Source organism: Macadamia integrifolia, chromosome 5 (genome assembly GCF_013358625.1).
Source record: "Macadamia integrifolia cultivar HAES 741 chromosome 5, SCU_Mint_v3, whole genome shotgun sequence".
Taxonomy (NCBI): domain Eukaryota; kingdom Viridiplantae; phylum Streptophyta; class Magnoliopsida; order Proteales; family Proteaceae; genus Macadamia; species Macadamia integrifolia.
Genome location: NC_056561.1, coordinates 36,249,365 through 36,265,583, shown reverse-complemented (window position 1 = coordinate 36,265,583; position 16,219 = coordinate 36,249,365). Strand labels below are relative to the sequence as shown.

The window sequence follows — 16,219 nt, the reverse complement described above, 5'->3', positions numbered from 1 at the left end:
CGACATCAATAACTACATCAAGCTCCACCGGAAATAATATGTTATCGATGGTAAATGATATGTCATTTTCCCTTCTTGTATTGAAACGATTCAGTGTATTGATAAGATCTTTATTATGATTTAAAAATTATGATTCTAAATACGAAGGAGAAAACCTATCTCCATTAAAGAAACAGAAAGTTGTTCATCTGTACAAGGACGACATCAATGACTGCATCAAGTTCCGCTGAAAATAATATGTTATCGATGGTAAATGATATGTCATTTTCCCTTCTTGTATTGAAACGATTCAGTGTATTGACAAGATCTTTATTATGATTTAAAAATTATGATGCTAACCATCCACATGGGTGAGGCAATTGGTTTTCCATTACTAATCAGGAAAGACTAAGGATGTGAATTTAAAACCAAAATTGAACCGAGCCATTTACACCCAAAACCGCAAAACCATTTAGTAAATCGTTCGGTTCTGGTTTCATGTTTAAGATTGATTAGTTAAATGGGTCTGGTCGGTTTTAACCCTTTAATCCGTTGGTTTCAAACTGAATTGAGACAGTGAAACATGAACCATTTAAACCATCAAACCGATCCAATTAACCCATATAACAATTAAATATTTGGTTGATTTAACAAAACATAATGGGTTTAATATAGGGAAGAATTAAGGAGCATAGAGGTTGTCCAACAGTCTATTCAATAATTTACTCATATTATGTAGTTACGTAGTTAAATCCTTGCTTGTTCAATGACTCATTTAATTTGATGCAAGATTGAAGCATTTATCAACAAAAGCAAATTAGTAAGCATGTGAATAAACTAACAAATCAATTACTAACCATTTAGAAACCGTATGGAATAAATGGCAATCACAACAGTTTAAAACTATGAAATCGACACCGTTTAAAAATTGTGGAAGCGAAACTGTTTACTGAATAGTTGTGGTTTCAGAAAGTGCAACCATTTAGTAAATTGTACGGTTTAGATTTTAGCAAAATAAATGTGAACCAAATTAAACTACATCATATGCACCAAAACCAAACCGATTAACACCCTTAGAAAGACAATGATATGTGAGAAATGTTGAACAACAACTTAGTGTAAAACCACTTGCTATAAATGCGCATGGCAATTCATGTGGGAATCAAATTTTTTGGGCTTGTTCTCTATGCACTTTCATCTAAAGTTCAATCCCATATTCCCATTTTAACTCTTCCACGTGTTAAAATATCAAGAATTTTGGACCCCTAGAAATACATGAAATGCAATTCAAAGTGGGTGCATGATTGAATTGTGATAAGAAGATTTGATGCATAACCATCGAGTGCCTTTTCTATTCAACTATTTGAATTTGTTAAGATGGCATGCTTTCAAAAATCTTTGGGGGACAAAAAAAGCGTAAACTTAGATCAAATATTTTAGGGAAAATGATAGATATGCCATCGATATCAAGTATGCTAGTAGATAGCACCAATAGGATCACATGATGGAGTACCATTCAGGGATGATATGAGGGTCATTTTAGAAAAAGGGAAGAGAGAGATGAACAAAATGGGTGCTAGCATAGTTGATATCGCGGCATACCTAACCTTTTCCTAATATTTTATTAGTGAATCAAGTTTTTTTTAAACCATAATGAGGTAGGAATTCATTCATATATGGCCATTATTGCTTTTGGATAGGTGTCTAAAAATAATAAAGGGCAATTTGGACCTCCAATATATAGATGGAGGGTAATAACGATGATAGAAATAAGGATGAACCCTTCACTATGGGTGAAAGAAAATTTTCTTCCTTAAAGACATCCATTTACATCATTTATTTAGAAAGCTCCGACTTCCCACTTTGCCCACTTCATAGGAGAATTGGGAGCTGAAAGTATTAGCCTAGGAGAATGACCATTCTATCCTTCGACAGATGGGTGTTCTCCCTCTTCTAAACCCTCCCCACCCCCTTCTTCGTGTACGATGTCTTGTATTCCGTCATAGTTTAATCTAGGGAGTACTGGTGCAGCACCTCGACAAGCACGACGGTGGTCTCGCTAGCCGATTAGCGAGCCGTGGTGGTTGGAAGGGGGTAGGAGGCCCCCCTACATTGCACCCCCCACTTGAATTTTTTATTTGAGGGCAATTGTGTACTTTCTAGATTAGGATTTTTTCGCTATATATTTGTACCGAGAATTTATTTCTCTATAATATAAGCAATATTGAGAGGTGTGAGGGACGAGCATTGTAACCCTATTTTCCATTGATAGTGAAACATGATCTCATCTCACTGGAGACGTAGGAAATCTTGCCGAACCACGTAAATCTGTGTGCATTGTTTGTTCATGTTTTTTCATTATCTTCTACATCGTTTTAGGGTTGTGTTTCTGCAAATTGGTATAAGAGCTATAGGTTTTCGTTTTCTAGGGTTTACTATCACGATGGCAGGGAAGGGATCGAATGTCAAGTATGATATCAAGCGGTTCAATGGGAAGAATAATTTCACTCTCTGACTTCAAAGGATGAAGGATCTTCTGATACAACAGGGTTTGGTGAAAACGTTATTGGAGAAGTTGAAAAAACGTACAAAAATTACTGACAAATATTGGGAGGAGATGGAAGAAAAGGCAATAAATGCTATTCGATTAAATCTTTCTAATGATGCCCTACAATATATTGTGGTTATCGAATCTGCACCGCAGTTATGGGCGAAACTTGAAAGCATCTACATGACGAAGTTCTTAGTTAACAAGTTGTTCATGAAAAAGTAATTGTATTCTCTACATATGGAGGAAGGTACAGATCTATTAGAGCACCTTAATATGTTCAATCAGATCGTAAGTAAACTTACAAACCTGGAGGTTAAAATCGAGGATGAAGACAAGACATTACTATTGCTGTCTTCGCTCTCAGAATCATATGATTACCTAGTAACGACTCTCTTATACGGGAAGGAGACCCTTAATATGAATAAAGTCATGACTGCCCTCATGTCCAATGATACAAGGAAGAAGACCAGTAGTATGAAATCTCAAAGAGAATGTCTTTTCAGAGGTGACAAGGAACAGGAAAGAGGAAGATCAAATCAGAAGGGATCTGGGAAGAGTCGATTGAAATCAAAAGGGGCAAAGACAAATGTTTCTTGTTATTATTACAAGAAGTAAGGTCATCTGAAGAGAGAGTACTTGAAGAGGAAGGTAGACTTGAAGAAGAAAGGTGTAGATAAGACATCTGAGGAAGCTAGTGTGGCTAATAGTTTAGATGGAAATGATAGAGATATACTCTCTATATCATCAGGTAAGAATCAATCTTCTGATTATTGGATTTTAGATTCTGGATGTTCATATCACATGTGTCCACATAAAGATTAGTTTGATACATATCAACTATATAATGGTGGGTCTGTCCTGATGGGGAATGATGTTGTATGCAAGACCATTGGGATAGCCACTATCAAAATCAGGATGTTTGATGGGATAATAAGAACTTTAGCAAATATAAGACATGTACCAGAATTAAGGAAAAACTTAGTGTCTTTGGGGGCACTTGACTCAAATGGCTGCAAGTATATAGCAGAATGTGGAGTTCTCAAAGTTATTAAGGGTGTTATGGTTATCATGAAGGGACAACTAATAGGAAACATATACAAACTCATAGGGAGCATTGTTACAAGTGGAGCATCTATAACTATAGATGCAGGATTTGATAGAAATGATACATATCTATGGCATATGCGGTTAGGGCATATCGGAGAAAGAGGATTGATGGAGCTTCATAAAGAAAATTGTTGAATGGAGTGAAAACTTGTAAACTGAACTTCTGCAAATATTGTGTGTTCAGGAAACAGTGCAAGGTTAGTTTCAAAACTGCAAAACATAAGAGTAAAGGGGTGCTTGATTATGTACACAGCGATGTATGGGATCCTTCAACAATAAAATCTAAAGGTGGGGCAGAATACTTCGTGACCTTTGTTAATGATTACTCAAGGAAAGTCTAGATCTACTTCATAAAGCATAAAAGTGAGGTGTTCGTTAAATTTAAGGAATGGAAGGCTGAGGTAGAAAGAAAGACAGGAAAGAAAATTAAGTACTTAAGAACAGATAATGGAAGGGAGTACACGTACAAGCCATTTCTAGAATTGTGTAAAGCTGAAGGGATTACACGTCACTTCACGGTTCCAAAGACACCACAGTAAAATGGTGTAGCTGAAAGAATGAACAGAACACTTATAGAAAAAGCTCGGAGTATGAGGCTGAATGCAGGGTTGAGCAACAGATTTTGGGCAGAAACAGTGAATATGTGATGTTTCCTCATCAATAGGTCTCCATCAAAGGCGATTAATTGTAAAATTTTCGAAGAGGTATGGACAAAAAAACCAGTAGATTATTCTATTCTAAAAATATTTGGTTGTCCAGCCTATGCACATGTTGAGAGTGAGTAGCGTTCCAAGTTAGACTCAAAGTCTAAGCAGTGCATCTTTCTTGGTTTTAAGAAAGGCGTAAAGGGATTCAAGTTATAGGATCCAAGTTCACAGAAATTTAGGGTTAGCAGGGACGTTGTGTTTGATGAGTCTCATATGGTGAAGTCAAAATGCAAATCACAAACAATTGATGAAAATAAATAAGGTTCTGTTGTTTTATGGTTATCCTTGTTAGCAACCCAGCCACATGGCAATGATGACATGTTCAGTTTGGGTGACGTGGATGAAAATGATGACATGACAGTATCTAGTGTCACCGATGAAATAACAGAACTGTTTGGTATGCATGGAATGGTTTGATACATCCTTAGTATGTGGTGCGGGTTTCTGGGTCAAAACTGGTAAAATTGGCCTATTTAAGCTCAGGGGCATTTTCGACACTGAAAATGACATTTTTGGAAGATCGTTTCTTCATGAAAAATACAAATTGTAATTTTCTAGTCCATTGCATCTGATTTTTTCGCATTCCGATGCCGTATGAAAAAGTTATGATATTTATGGCAGTCAAGGGCAGTTTCGGCATTGAAGATGAATTTTTTAAAGGAAATGTTCTCCATGTAACAATACGAAAAAAATTCAATATTTCCAACGGTTCTGATTTCATCGCGTTCTGATTCCGTATGAGAAAGATGTGTCATTGGAAACGTCTAGGGGCATTTTAGTCCTTTTACATAGCTGAATTAGATGATTGAGTCTTCTGAAAAGTCATAGAGCATCCAGTTACGATTCCAACACAATTTGTTTCATCTCAATGGATATCGTATGAAGAAGTTATAAGTATTTCTGTAAAACCAATTTAAAAATCCAAACTGAAAATTCATCAGCTCTGCTCTCGGTGTTGGGTGGATTTTTAGGAATTTATTTTTGAAATTTGAAGGGATTTTGTGTAATTTTTAGATTTTGAAGGTCTTAGTTGATAAGGGGTGTTTACCACTGGAAATATGAAGGCATGGGTTTATGTGTATAGAAGAGAATCAGAGGGATTCTTAATACATTACTCAGATTGAGCCACGTCGGTCAGATTCAGATTTAACGTTTCATGCAAGAGCTTGCATTGAAGATGCTTACCCGAGGCTTCTCATTAGTGGAGTGTATTAGATATGATGGTCTGGCGCTACACCATATTGCATTGACTAGTGTGTGTCGCATGTGCATCATCACCGAAGCTTAGATTCCAATCCCTTAGATCTGGATCAAGTAGATTATATAGATCCAGATCTAATGGTCTTTAAATGATTCTCCTTTATGGGTTAAGCCAACATAGATCCGGAATATACGCTAATGTAGCCAATCCGTGGTCGACAACACTTCTGACGATGCCAGCGCCTACGTCATGATGACGTCATAGAGATTCAAATCTAATGGTTTGGATCTATTGTCCGTTGGTTTAATCGGACGGCTTAGATTATAAGATCTTTTATATGAGATCTACGATCAGATTTCGCCCTCATTTCGCATGCCACCGGCGTAGCCTACGCACCCCTATGAAGATTTCATTTCAGGCAATCTCATTGCTCCAACTTCAAATGGTCATATCTCCGTCATTTTAACTCGGATTTGGGTGAACCAAGTTGCTACTTCTTCATTTTTTTTAAGCCCTACACTATGGAAGCAAGAAAAATGAGTTTTGAGTAAATAAAGGCTACGATTTTGGCAAGAAAATCTTTCCCCTCTTTGTTGGTCCTTGAATGAATATGAATGCTTAATGATAAATGTTCTTAGACCATTAAAGGAGATAAAAGAGGTGGTTAAGGTGTGTTAATGATACATTAACTCAAAGCTAAGGAAGAAGAGAAGAAAGCAAGAATGTGTTCGCTTTGAAGAGCAAGAAGCCAAGGAGAGAGAAAGTGTGAGCACCAAACTTGTCAGTACAAGTTTCTAGTCATCCCAAGCAATCGGTTGTGGGATTCTCTAACCTTTGATTTACATTATATGTATGTATGTATGTTAGGGTGAGTTGTGGATGAATGTATACATGCTAGGTTAGTTGTGGATGAACTGTAAGCATGCTAGCTAGTTGTGGATGTATATGGTAGGTAGAACTTGCCTGTAGGACATTGATATAAGCCCAAATTTATAGTATTCTTTATTGAGTGCTTAGTGGGTGTTAAGCACTGGGAGTGGGTGCTACATATTGTACTGACACTTCGAGTGCCATCTCAGCTTCGGCTTGGGAAAATTGGGTGTGGGTGCCCCCGACTGTGGGTGCAGTCAAAAGTAGTGTATTGAGTAGGTACGAAGCCTCTACAGGCACTACTCCGGGGATGTAGGTAAATTACCGAACCTCGTAAAAATCCTGTGTTGTGGGTGCTTGTTGTTTTTATTTTATATTGAAGTACATGGAATGTGGAATGGGTGCACACTTGGAAGTGCCTATGAGAGGCAGAATGTACATACGACTGTGTACAAACAGGGACAGATATATCAGATTTTTTCTTGGTCAGACATTAGACAGGTTTTTGGGGATTGGAATTAGACTCACTGATTCACCCCCCTCTCAGTGACTGTCGGGTTACAACAGGTTCTACTATGCAAACAGAGTTAGGTGAGTCAGAAATAACAAGAAAGAATGAGTCATCTAGTGACTTACTAGGACAACAGGAAGCAGAAGAAGTTCCCTATACTGTAGCAAAGGATAAAGGGAAGCGTACTCACAAAGCACCTGTGAGATACGGGTTTGAGGACATGGTTGCCTATGCCCTCACTGTAGGTACAAGTGATCCATCTTCCTACCATGATGCTTTGAGTGATGCACAACATGATAAATGGATGGCAGCTATGATGTAGGAAATGGAGTCTTTGTAGAAGAACAAGACTTAGAGACTGTGGAAAAACCCAAAAGAAGAAAAATCATTGAGTGTAAATGGGTCTTTCGTAAGAAAGAGGCAGCATCTGAGAAGGAGCATGAAAGGTATAAGGCCAGATTTGCAGCCAAAGGCTATGCACAGAAGGAGGGGATACACTATAATGAAATATTCTCTCCAGTGGTGAAACACACTTCAATCAGAGTACTACTTGCTTTGGTGGCCATGTATGATTTGGAGCAACAGCTTGATATGAAGACTGCATTTCTTTATGGTGACTTGGAGGAACAGATTTACATGAAGCAGCCTGAAGGTTTAAAGGTGCAGGGAAAGGAAGATCATGTTTGTCTGCTTAAGAGGTCACTTTATGGTCTTAAGCAATCTCCTAAGCAGTGGTACAAGCACTTTGATTCCCACATGATGAAGATTGGCTACACAAGAAGTGAGTTTGATAGTTGTGTTTATTATAAAGTATCAAGTGATAATTCCATTATTTTGTTGATGCTTTATGTTGATGATATGTTAATTGCTGCAAATAACAAACATGATATAGTCTCTTTGAAGTCTTTGTAGAGTGCTGAATTTGAGATGAAAGATCTTGGTACTGCTAAGAAAATCCTTAGCATGAAAATCCTTAGATATAGAAATACAGGTAAACTTTGAGTTACTCAGAAGAGGTATATTGAAAAGGTGCTAGAGCGTTTCAATATGGAAAAGGCTAAGCCGGTTAGCACTCCGTTAGCTAGCCACTTCAAGTTATCTGAAAGGGAATGCCCTACAACACATAAGGAGGTGGAGCAGATGTCTCAAGTCCCTTATGCTAGCTCAGTTGGGAGTCTCATGTATGCTATGGTTTGTAACAGGCTAGATTTGTCTCATGCAGTCAGTGTTGTTAGCAAATACTTGAGTAATCTAGGGAAGGAGCATTGGAATACAATTAAGTGGATCTTCAGATATTTGAGCAAGACTAAAGATATAGGTGTTATGTTCAGTGGCAAGGGGAGTTCCACAAAATTGGTAGGTTATGTTGATTCCGACTATGTTGGTGACTTAGACAAGAGGAGGTCTACTACAGGGTATGCATTTACATTGGTTGGTAGACCTCTATCATGGAGGGCGGTGCTTCAGTCTACAATTGCATTGTCCACTGCAGAGGCAGAGTATATGACAGCAGTTGAGGTTGCCAAGGAAGGAGTCTTGTTGGTTGGACTAGTTCGTGAGTTGGGGTTGGAGCAAAGAGGTATAGTGTTACATTGTAACAGTCAGTGTGCCATACATCTTGCAAAGAACCAGGTGTTTCATGCAAGGACAAATCATATTGATGTGAGATTTCACAAGATTAGGGAGCTTGTGTCAGAGGGCAGTATTCACTTGAGAAAAATTCATACAGATCTCAATCCTGCAAATATGTTTACCAAGTCAGTTACTACAGAAAAGTTTGAGTCCTGTTTGGACTTGATTAATATTACTCACTGTTGAAGATAAGGGACACACCAAATAGGTGCGGGTTTGTACCTCTGATGAGGTACGAGGATGAAGACGTCTACGGGTTATCTTTACAGGAGGCTCGACAGAATTCAATCCAAGGTGGAGATTGTTGGTGTACGATGTCTTGTATTCCGTTAGAGTTTAATCCAGGGAGTACTGGTGTAGCACCTTGACAGGCAAGATGGCGGTCCCGCTAGTCGATTAGTGGGCCGTGGGGGTTGCAAGGGGGCAGGAGGCCCCCCTGCATAGCAGGGGTGTAGCCCCGCACGAATTTTTTACTTGAGGGCAATTGTGTACTTTCTAGATTAGGGTTTTTTCGCTATATATTTATAACGAGGGTTTCTTTCTTTGTAATGCAAGCAATACTGAGATGTGTGAGAGACGAACACTGTAACCCTATTCTCCATTGATAGTGAAGGAGGATCTCATCTCACCGGGGACGTAGGCAATCTTGCCAAACCTCGTAAATCTGTGTGCATTGCTTGTTCTTGTTTTTCCATTATCTTCTGCATCGTTTTAAGGTTGCATTTCTACACCCCTCTCCCTTTTCCTTTGACAATCCAATATTTTGTTTAAAGGGTTGTATTTTTTCAATTTTTTGTTTGCCATATTTTGACATTTCACATTTGGTAGTTAGATTTGATTCTTAGAACTTTAGGAAAAGTAGGGCTAGTTGTCATTAAAACTTGGGCCCACCTAACTTGGTAGCGGACATGGTGGTCTATCGAAATACACCATGGTGCAATTATGAAAGAAAAGAAAATTACACTTTCTTTTATTTTTGTTTAGGGAGTCAATTCTTGAAAGGCAGCCAATGTGGCTCCCAACAGGAGCGAGTGTGGAAGTATCAATAGGAATGGGATTTTTATCTTTAAGAAGGATGGGACAATCATTTTGTGCACTCATGAGTCTGAGCACACAAGAGCCAACATAGCATTTTAGGTTCTTCTTTCCTTCTATTTTTTATTTTTTGGAGAAAATTTTTCAAGGTAAAGAGAATCCCACTATTGGGATGTCATAATTACTCCTATGAAATCTGAAAAAAGAAAAAAGATTTCTCCATGGCCTTCAACAAACATTAGTGATTGCCCTTGGATCGGCTTACCACTAATTATTGTAGACACTAAGGTGTTGCAGTTCAAAGTTTGAGATCTGCCCTGCAAGGCAGTCTCTTGCTGCTGCTTGGTCTATAAGCATCAACCGAAGTATTTAATGCCTCAAATATAGGGGTTTACAAGGAGCCCTTCTGGCTTCCCAAATTATAGGGCTTTTCATGGAGTCTTCTAAGTTCTCTCCGTTAATGCCTCAAAAATCCATTTAAAATTTGGCAAATATAGGATGCATCACCTTAAATAACAGTTGTACAACATTACTTGTTCTTAAAGAAGTAAAATTAACTTTCGGAGCTTTCTAGTACAGTAGAATTATGCTAAGAGATGGTAGTTTACTTGAAACTTGCTTTGAAACTAACAACCAAAGGCAAAAGAATGAAGTGCCAAGGAACACTTTTATTTGGTTTTGATGATTTTAAGCAGCAGCACTGATGTATTCAATTGCTTGTTTGCATATGCCAGTCATTGTAGCCTCAGGCCCATAAACCTGTAAATTTGAATAAAGAAACAGGATCAGTTCATCAGAAAATCTTCTAGTATTCTACAAATATTGTAGACTCAGGTGGTTGCTTCATTATTGATGTATATCCAATGGAACTTTGGCTTACCTCAATAGGAATGCCAATTTCCTCTCCAAGCAAACGCATTTTTTCAAGACCTTTCTGATAATTTGGACCTCCTCTCCTCACATATATGTGCATTTGTGCAGCTTTAAGCTTTGCTTCCTGTCAAGTCAATGCAAATTTCAGGACTTGTTTATTAGAATGTATAAAGATGCCGTAATGTAGTAAAGCCCAGATTTCCCTCACCTTCTCCCTCAATGCTCTAATTATGCCACTAAATGTAGCAGAAACATCGGTGAAGTTAGCTATCCCTCCTCCAATTACAAGAGCTCTCTTGCGGCCATCAGGATTTGCAGTTACACACTGTAAATAATTACATAGTTCATACATGACGGCTAGTAATAATAAGTAACTGTTTGGTTCACACATGAAATCAGGGATCAATGAGTAATTATATCATTTAATGGGCAGCCAATCTTACATAATACAAAAGTGGTATAGTCAAAGACCATAGAAGGTCAATTCCTAATTAGTGTAACCAGATTTGTGGGAGAATTTGGTTAAACTGCCACTCTTTCCTTCAGGGACTGTAATGTTTAACTATGACGGCAGACAATATGTAGAGATAGCATATCAGTTAGGCACTTAGGCTTGTACCATAAGATACCGTTCACAATGTCTTATGAACATGGAGGATCTGGATAAACCAGGAATTTTTCATTCAGAACAGATGTATCTCAACACACACACACACACACACACTTACATCAATTACAACTCTGGCATACTGCAACACCTCCTCTTCATTTGGGGCTCCACTATATTCAGCATAGTTCCCAAGTTCAGATGCAAAGCCAAGATCCCCAACCTGATTAGTGATAAAGAAACATTCTCCAGCATTTGAGTAAATAATAGAAAATGAGGGAAATAAAAAACTGGGAATAAACCTGAAATAGGAAGAACAAAAACTGTACCGTATCTGCATAGATGACACTTGCACCCCCTCCAGCTACCATTGTCCAAATTCGTCCTTCTGGGTTCAAAACTGTGAATTTCAAAGATGCACTGGTCTGCAAACAAAGAACAACATTCAATGCATCAATTACTTCATAAAATGATACTGCAAGATGAATACCTCTTGGGATGTACTGGAAAATACATAACGACTCAAAGATGCAGAAATAGCTATATTTTGAAGGTGTGTTTTCGCAAATGCGCGTTTCTGAAGACTAGAAATGAATTTGAAAGCCTCAAAGATCATTAATACAAAACCAATAATCTGGACGGGAAAATCAAATTTACCAGTCACTGAAGATTAATCTCAAGGGTGCATTGACCTATGCTTTCATGAACAGATAATAGTAATCTAAATTTAAAAAAGACAAAAGGAAAAATATCCCACTATGCTAGAGTACTATTTCCTCTCACTTGGGACGTTTTTTTTTTACTATTTTCTCTCTCCTATGACCATGTGAGCCCAAAGTGGATGATTCTGTTATCCGCACCATTATCAGTGTGGCATGTAGATTCCACCCCACACTGGTGTCATAACGAAAACAAAAATAATGAAAATGTTCAGAGCACAGGGGTTTACATTGAAGGAGCCTCGATTAATGCAGTTATGTTCTTATGAAACTCCCCACCTCCATGGACAAAATCAGTAATTTCTGATTAGTAGTGGTCTAAATAAAGACTTGCAAACTAGTAGTGCTATGCTGCAATTATTAATAACACTCCCACTATTGTGAGGAGAAGTTAACTTGTAAAATTTCCAGTATCTACCTTTTCATCTAGCTGATGAATAAAGCTTTCGGTCGGACTCATTACTCTTCCGAATGGCATTGGAAATTCAATATTACCCCACCTGCAGAATAAGGCTCTCTGTAAATCAAACTAATCCATGATACTAGATGATTTTAAGTACTGCAAGTGACACAAACTCAACAAAGTCATAAGAAAAGTATATCATACTTCTTAAAGTTCTTGAAAGCTGCAGTGTCATCCAGCTCGCCTCTCATATCTAAAGGATAAGGCTTTCCATCAACCAAAGCAAAAGGATTCATCTCGAGGAAGGTGAAGTCCAGATCTGGTTGCACAGAATTTAAGTGTTAATATTCAAGTAAAGTAATTCCAAGGAATTTCAGAAATCAGTATTTTTAGAGAAATCAAGCATAGCTATAAATATATTCATCAGGAAAAAAGAACATACCAACAAATAAAGCAAAAATTACTTTGATAAACTCCTCAATTTTATCCTTGATCTGGATCAAATTAAACAGAAAAGCAGTGTGTCATTAAATTAAATGGAGAAACTGTTTGCAATGTGCATTCTATGGAAACAAGCTTGGTAGTCGAGAAAGGAAATCTATAATTAAAGCTTTGAACTCAAGTTTTGAAAATAATGTATAGGTCCCAAAATCTCTTCAATTAATCATAGTAAACAGATCAGCAGTCCACTTGGTTAAATATCATATGGAAATTACCTCAAGTGGAAGGGTTGCAATTAGTGGAGCACATGTTTCTGATGTGAAGGATGACCCCGTTGGGACAAATATGGTCTTTACCTGGATGAAGACAAATATAGTCAGCAACTATGGAAAAATAAGATAGCCAATATATGGTGCATATTTTTACATTTACAGTAACTGAATTAGAAAAGATAATATCAAATTTCTATATGTAAGGAAAAAGCATGTGCATAGTATATTTTCATTTGCCTTTCATTCTTGCAGGTGTTGCGGTAGTTGTGTACATATACATTAACAAATAACAAGTTCAGATTGTGTATACCTTATCCCAGTTTTCTTCAATTTCCATTCCCCCACATTCTGAAAAGCTTATGCTACACCCAAGTCGCTCAGAAAGAATATTAAGATAAAATTCTTCATTGTGCGGAATGAAGGGTTCAACGATGAATGTTGTTATAGGTCCCTTGCATCCTCCCATCTCCACCTAAAAATGCACAAAGAAGAATATATATAGAATAATTAAATTTGTTACAGGAGGGAGATGCATTATAAGAAATACATATTCCTGCTTATGAGAATCAAACTGGACAAGTTGATCGAATAGACTAAATACCTCTTTGCCAAGACGCTCTTTGACAAATGTAGCAACCTCAGCAAAATCGAGCTTTAGGGCAACTAAACCACTTTTCCCACGCTTCCCAAACAACATATCAGGCTTTACAACTAGCTTTTCTGACAAAAGCCATGTTTCTTTCTCTGCTAGCTCATTGAAATCAGTTGATTCTGTGATCTAAATCATCAAATAGAAAAAGAATGAATATTCAAAATTCAATATGAAAATAAATCCAAGCTATGCTCCCATAGGCTTCTTGCCGAACTAGTTCATAAAATGTAACAAGAAATCCATCACCAAAGAGTTAAACATGATAACCAAGATTAAAATTTTGTGTAAAAATACTAAGCAAAATATACATTCACAAAGTTCATCAAAAGTGGCAGGAATCAAATTTCACGGTAGTTAAACAGTGGGAAAAAAAAAAAAGATAAGAAAAAACAGAAATACTTTTTAGTTTCCAACTACTAGATGCCAAATTTAAGATTTAAAAGAGAAACCTCTGGCACACTGGTCTAGCCAGCTCTGTCGTCAACGTAACTTCTCCAGTCAAAAATAATTTGGGAGAGCAGTTGCCTAGTTGAGGCCATTTTTGATTTAGTACAAAGCCAAGCGATTAGGCACGTAGATCTGCCAGGCTGAAAACCTGATAAATGATGCTCTGCTCCGCGGCTCATGTGCTTAAATTCAGGATCATATCATCCAAATGGTCACAAGTGTATTATTACTACTTCTATTTCAAGTTACACCAGGAGGATATCCCAGTTTGAGTGCTTTCCTGAATGAAGTCGGACCATATTCTGGGAAGTAGGTCAATGGATCTTACTTTTTCAGAATTCATTATGATATATAATGGTAATAATAAAGGTTCAGCATATAGCTACAGATTAGAAATCAACTTGATTGTAATTTTTATTTTTTGGGGGTTGAATGGCAATTATGCTATATAACGTAGATCATTTATTCAATTCAGCGTAGTTAGGCAACAAGCCTACAAGAAGCTAAATTGATTAAGAAAACAATAGAGCGATGGGCTTAGCCAAGCAATTAGCTTCGCTTATTCCTGAACTTCAGAAGCAAAGAATAATGGGGAAAAATCCAAGCGTCCTATCATTAATTAAGCAACCACCGGCCCCCAAAAGAAAAAAAGGGACCATAATCTGAAATCGAACCCCCACATGGAGAAGATTTACACACCTGAGCAGATTTAATGTTCAAGTCTGAACCGGAAAGCCTCTTAAAATGCTCCTTCAATAGTCTCTTGGAATCATACTCTCTGATCTTCTTCCTTGCCATTTCGACCTACATCCGCGAAACCTCATGTTCTCAGAATGAAATTTTAACTTAGATCTGCAGAATTAGATGGAAGAAATCGAAAAATCTATCTACAGAAAGCAATGGCACACATTTGATCTGAAGAATACCAAAAAAATATAGTTTGCAAGCTCAATTTGACAACAAATCTACAGAAGCCGAGAAGAAACTCTGCTTCCGCGATTAAATCAAACACAGATCAGAAAACGAAACGGAGAAAAACAAATAAAGGAAGCCGAATTCACCAAGTGAGATTTGAGAAGCGATTTAAAGAACGGAAACTAAAAATCTTAGATCAAAACAGATGGAGACGAGGAGAAGAAACTTGCCTGAGCGAGAAAATGTAGAAGAGATGCAACAACCTCTGGAACAGATGCAGAAAGAGATAGAGAGAGGGGCCCAAACCGAAACGAGAATTCCCAACTTCGAGGTTGTCTATTTATAGAGAGATGAAATGGGTTATTTGATATTTTCTCCTCGCGGGAATTTTCCTTTTAGTTTATGTCCTCTTCTCGAATCGCGACGGCTGAAAAATTATGAGGTCACCTAACCGTTACAGAGCGAAGACCAACTACCTCTTTTTTCTAACTCTCTTGTGGGTGAAATTTGGTTTCCCCCATCTACCCTTCTTTAGTACTGATTTAGTAATTGGTCGGGCCAGTTTTGCGAAATGATGGTCGCAGATGCAAGTTGACCGGTCCTTGCACCCATTATAGGGGCAATGAGGGGGCACACAGAGGCATAAACAAGGGATGGATTTTTTTGAATTTTTACAAAGGTGATGATGTCATTTCGTTACTCTCTATATACAAAACACAAGGTCTACGTGATAGGGAGCATTCATTTCCTCAAAAATCCTCACTTAATTATATATAAAGAATAAATGTATAGGTAAGTGACTTAAACTCAAGGCGTGTCTGTGTCCTATGGGATGAAACATTGAAGCATCGATTTAAGTATTTGTATTGATATCGGTAGTGATACAATTTTTTTTTTTATTGTTTTACCCTTGATATGATATTAGTAATTGATCTAGATTGATCAAGTATTGATATCGATACGATACAACTGATACAATATCAATACTTTGAAAGTTGAAACCATGCATGGAAGAGGTTGTCGGGTCCATAGTGGTTCATTCACAATGGTTTAACCCAAAACTACATGGACGGCTGAACCATTAAAAACACTTGCAAAGCCCATAGAGTAGATAAGTCAATAGTCAAAACAATGCAGCTCAGATCAAAATAAAATAGTAGTAGTATTTGATGAACGATGAGACCCGTTCTCTTTTCCTCTTAAAATTGACTCTGTTTTTTTTAGTTTAATTTAATTAATTGAGTTGCAAGTTGCTTATAAACGGAGCAAAGGCGGAGCATCCAAAGGTGAGGTGCGC

The 16,219-nt window shown here is 37.5% G+C and overlaps 1 protein-coding gene across 1 annotated transcript; it reads right to left on the bottom strand.

Moving 5' to 3' along the window:
- Positions 1-10,069: 10,069 nt before the first annotated feature.
- LOC122080028 (ATP-citrate synthase alpha chain protein 1) lies at positions 10,070-15,303 on the bottom strand. Its single transcript, XM_042646885.1, has 13 exons — positions 15,153-15,303; positions 14,707-14,811; positions 13,510-13,686; positions 13,219-13,380; positions 12,912-12,992; positions 12,638-12,689; positions 12,400-12,514; positions 12,211-12,292; positions 11,403-11,498; positions 11,195-11,296; positions 10,675-10,791; positions 10,474-10,590; positions 10,070-10,352 (listed from the first exon to the last, which is right to left on the bottom strand). The coding sequence occupies exons 2-13, from the start codon at positions 14,803-14,805 to the stop codon at positions 10,281-10,283; spliced, it is 1,272 nt and encodes a 423-aa protein (XP_042502819.1). The 5' UTR covers positions 14,806-14,811; positions 15,153-15,303; the 3' UTR covers positions 10,070-10,280.
- Positions 15,304-16,219: the final 916 nt, after the last annotated feature.

Coding starts and splice junctions, on each gene's coding strand:
- LOC122080028 (XM_042646885.1), bottom strand. CDS start 14,805: ATGGCAAGGAAGAAGATCAGAGAGTATGATTCCAAGAGACTATTGAAG. Junction 12,993..13,218: donor TTGAAGAAAACTGGGATAAG/GTATACACAATC, acceptor GTCTTCATCCAG/GTAAAGACCATATTTGTCCC. Junction 12,690..12,911: donor TTGCAACCCTTCCACTTGAG/GTAATTTCCATA, acceptor AATTTGATCCAG/ATCAAGGATAAAATTGAGGA.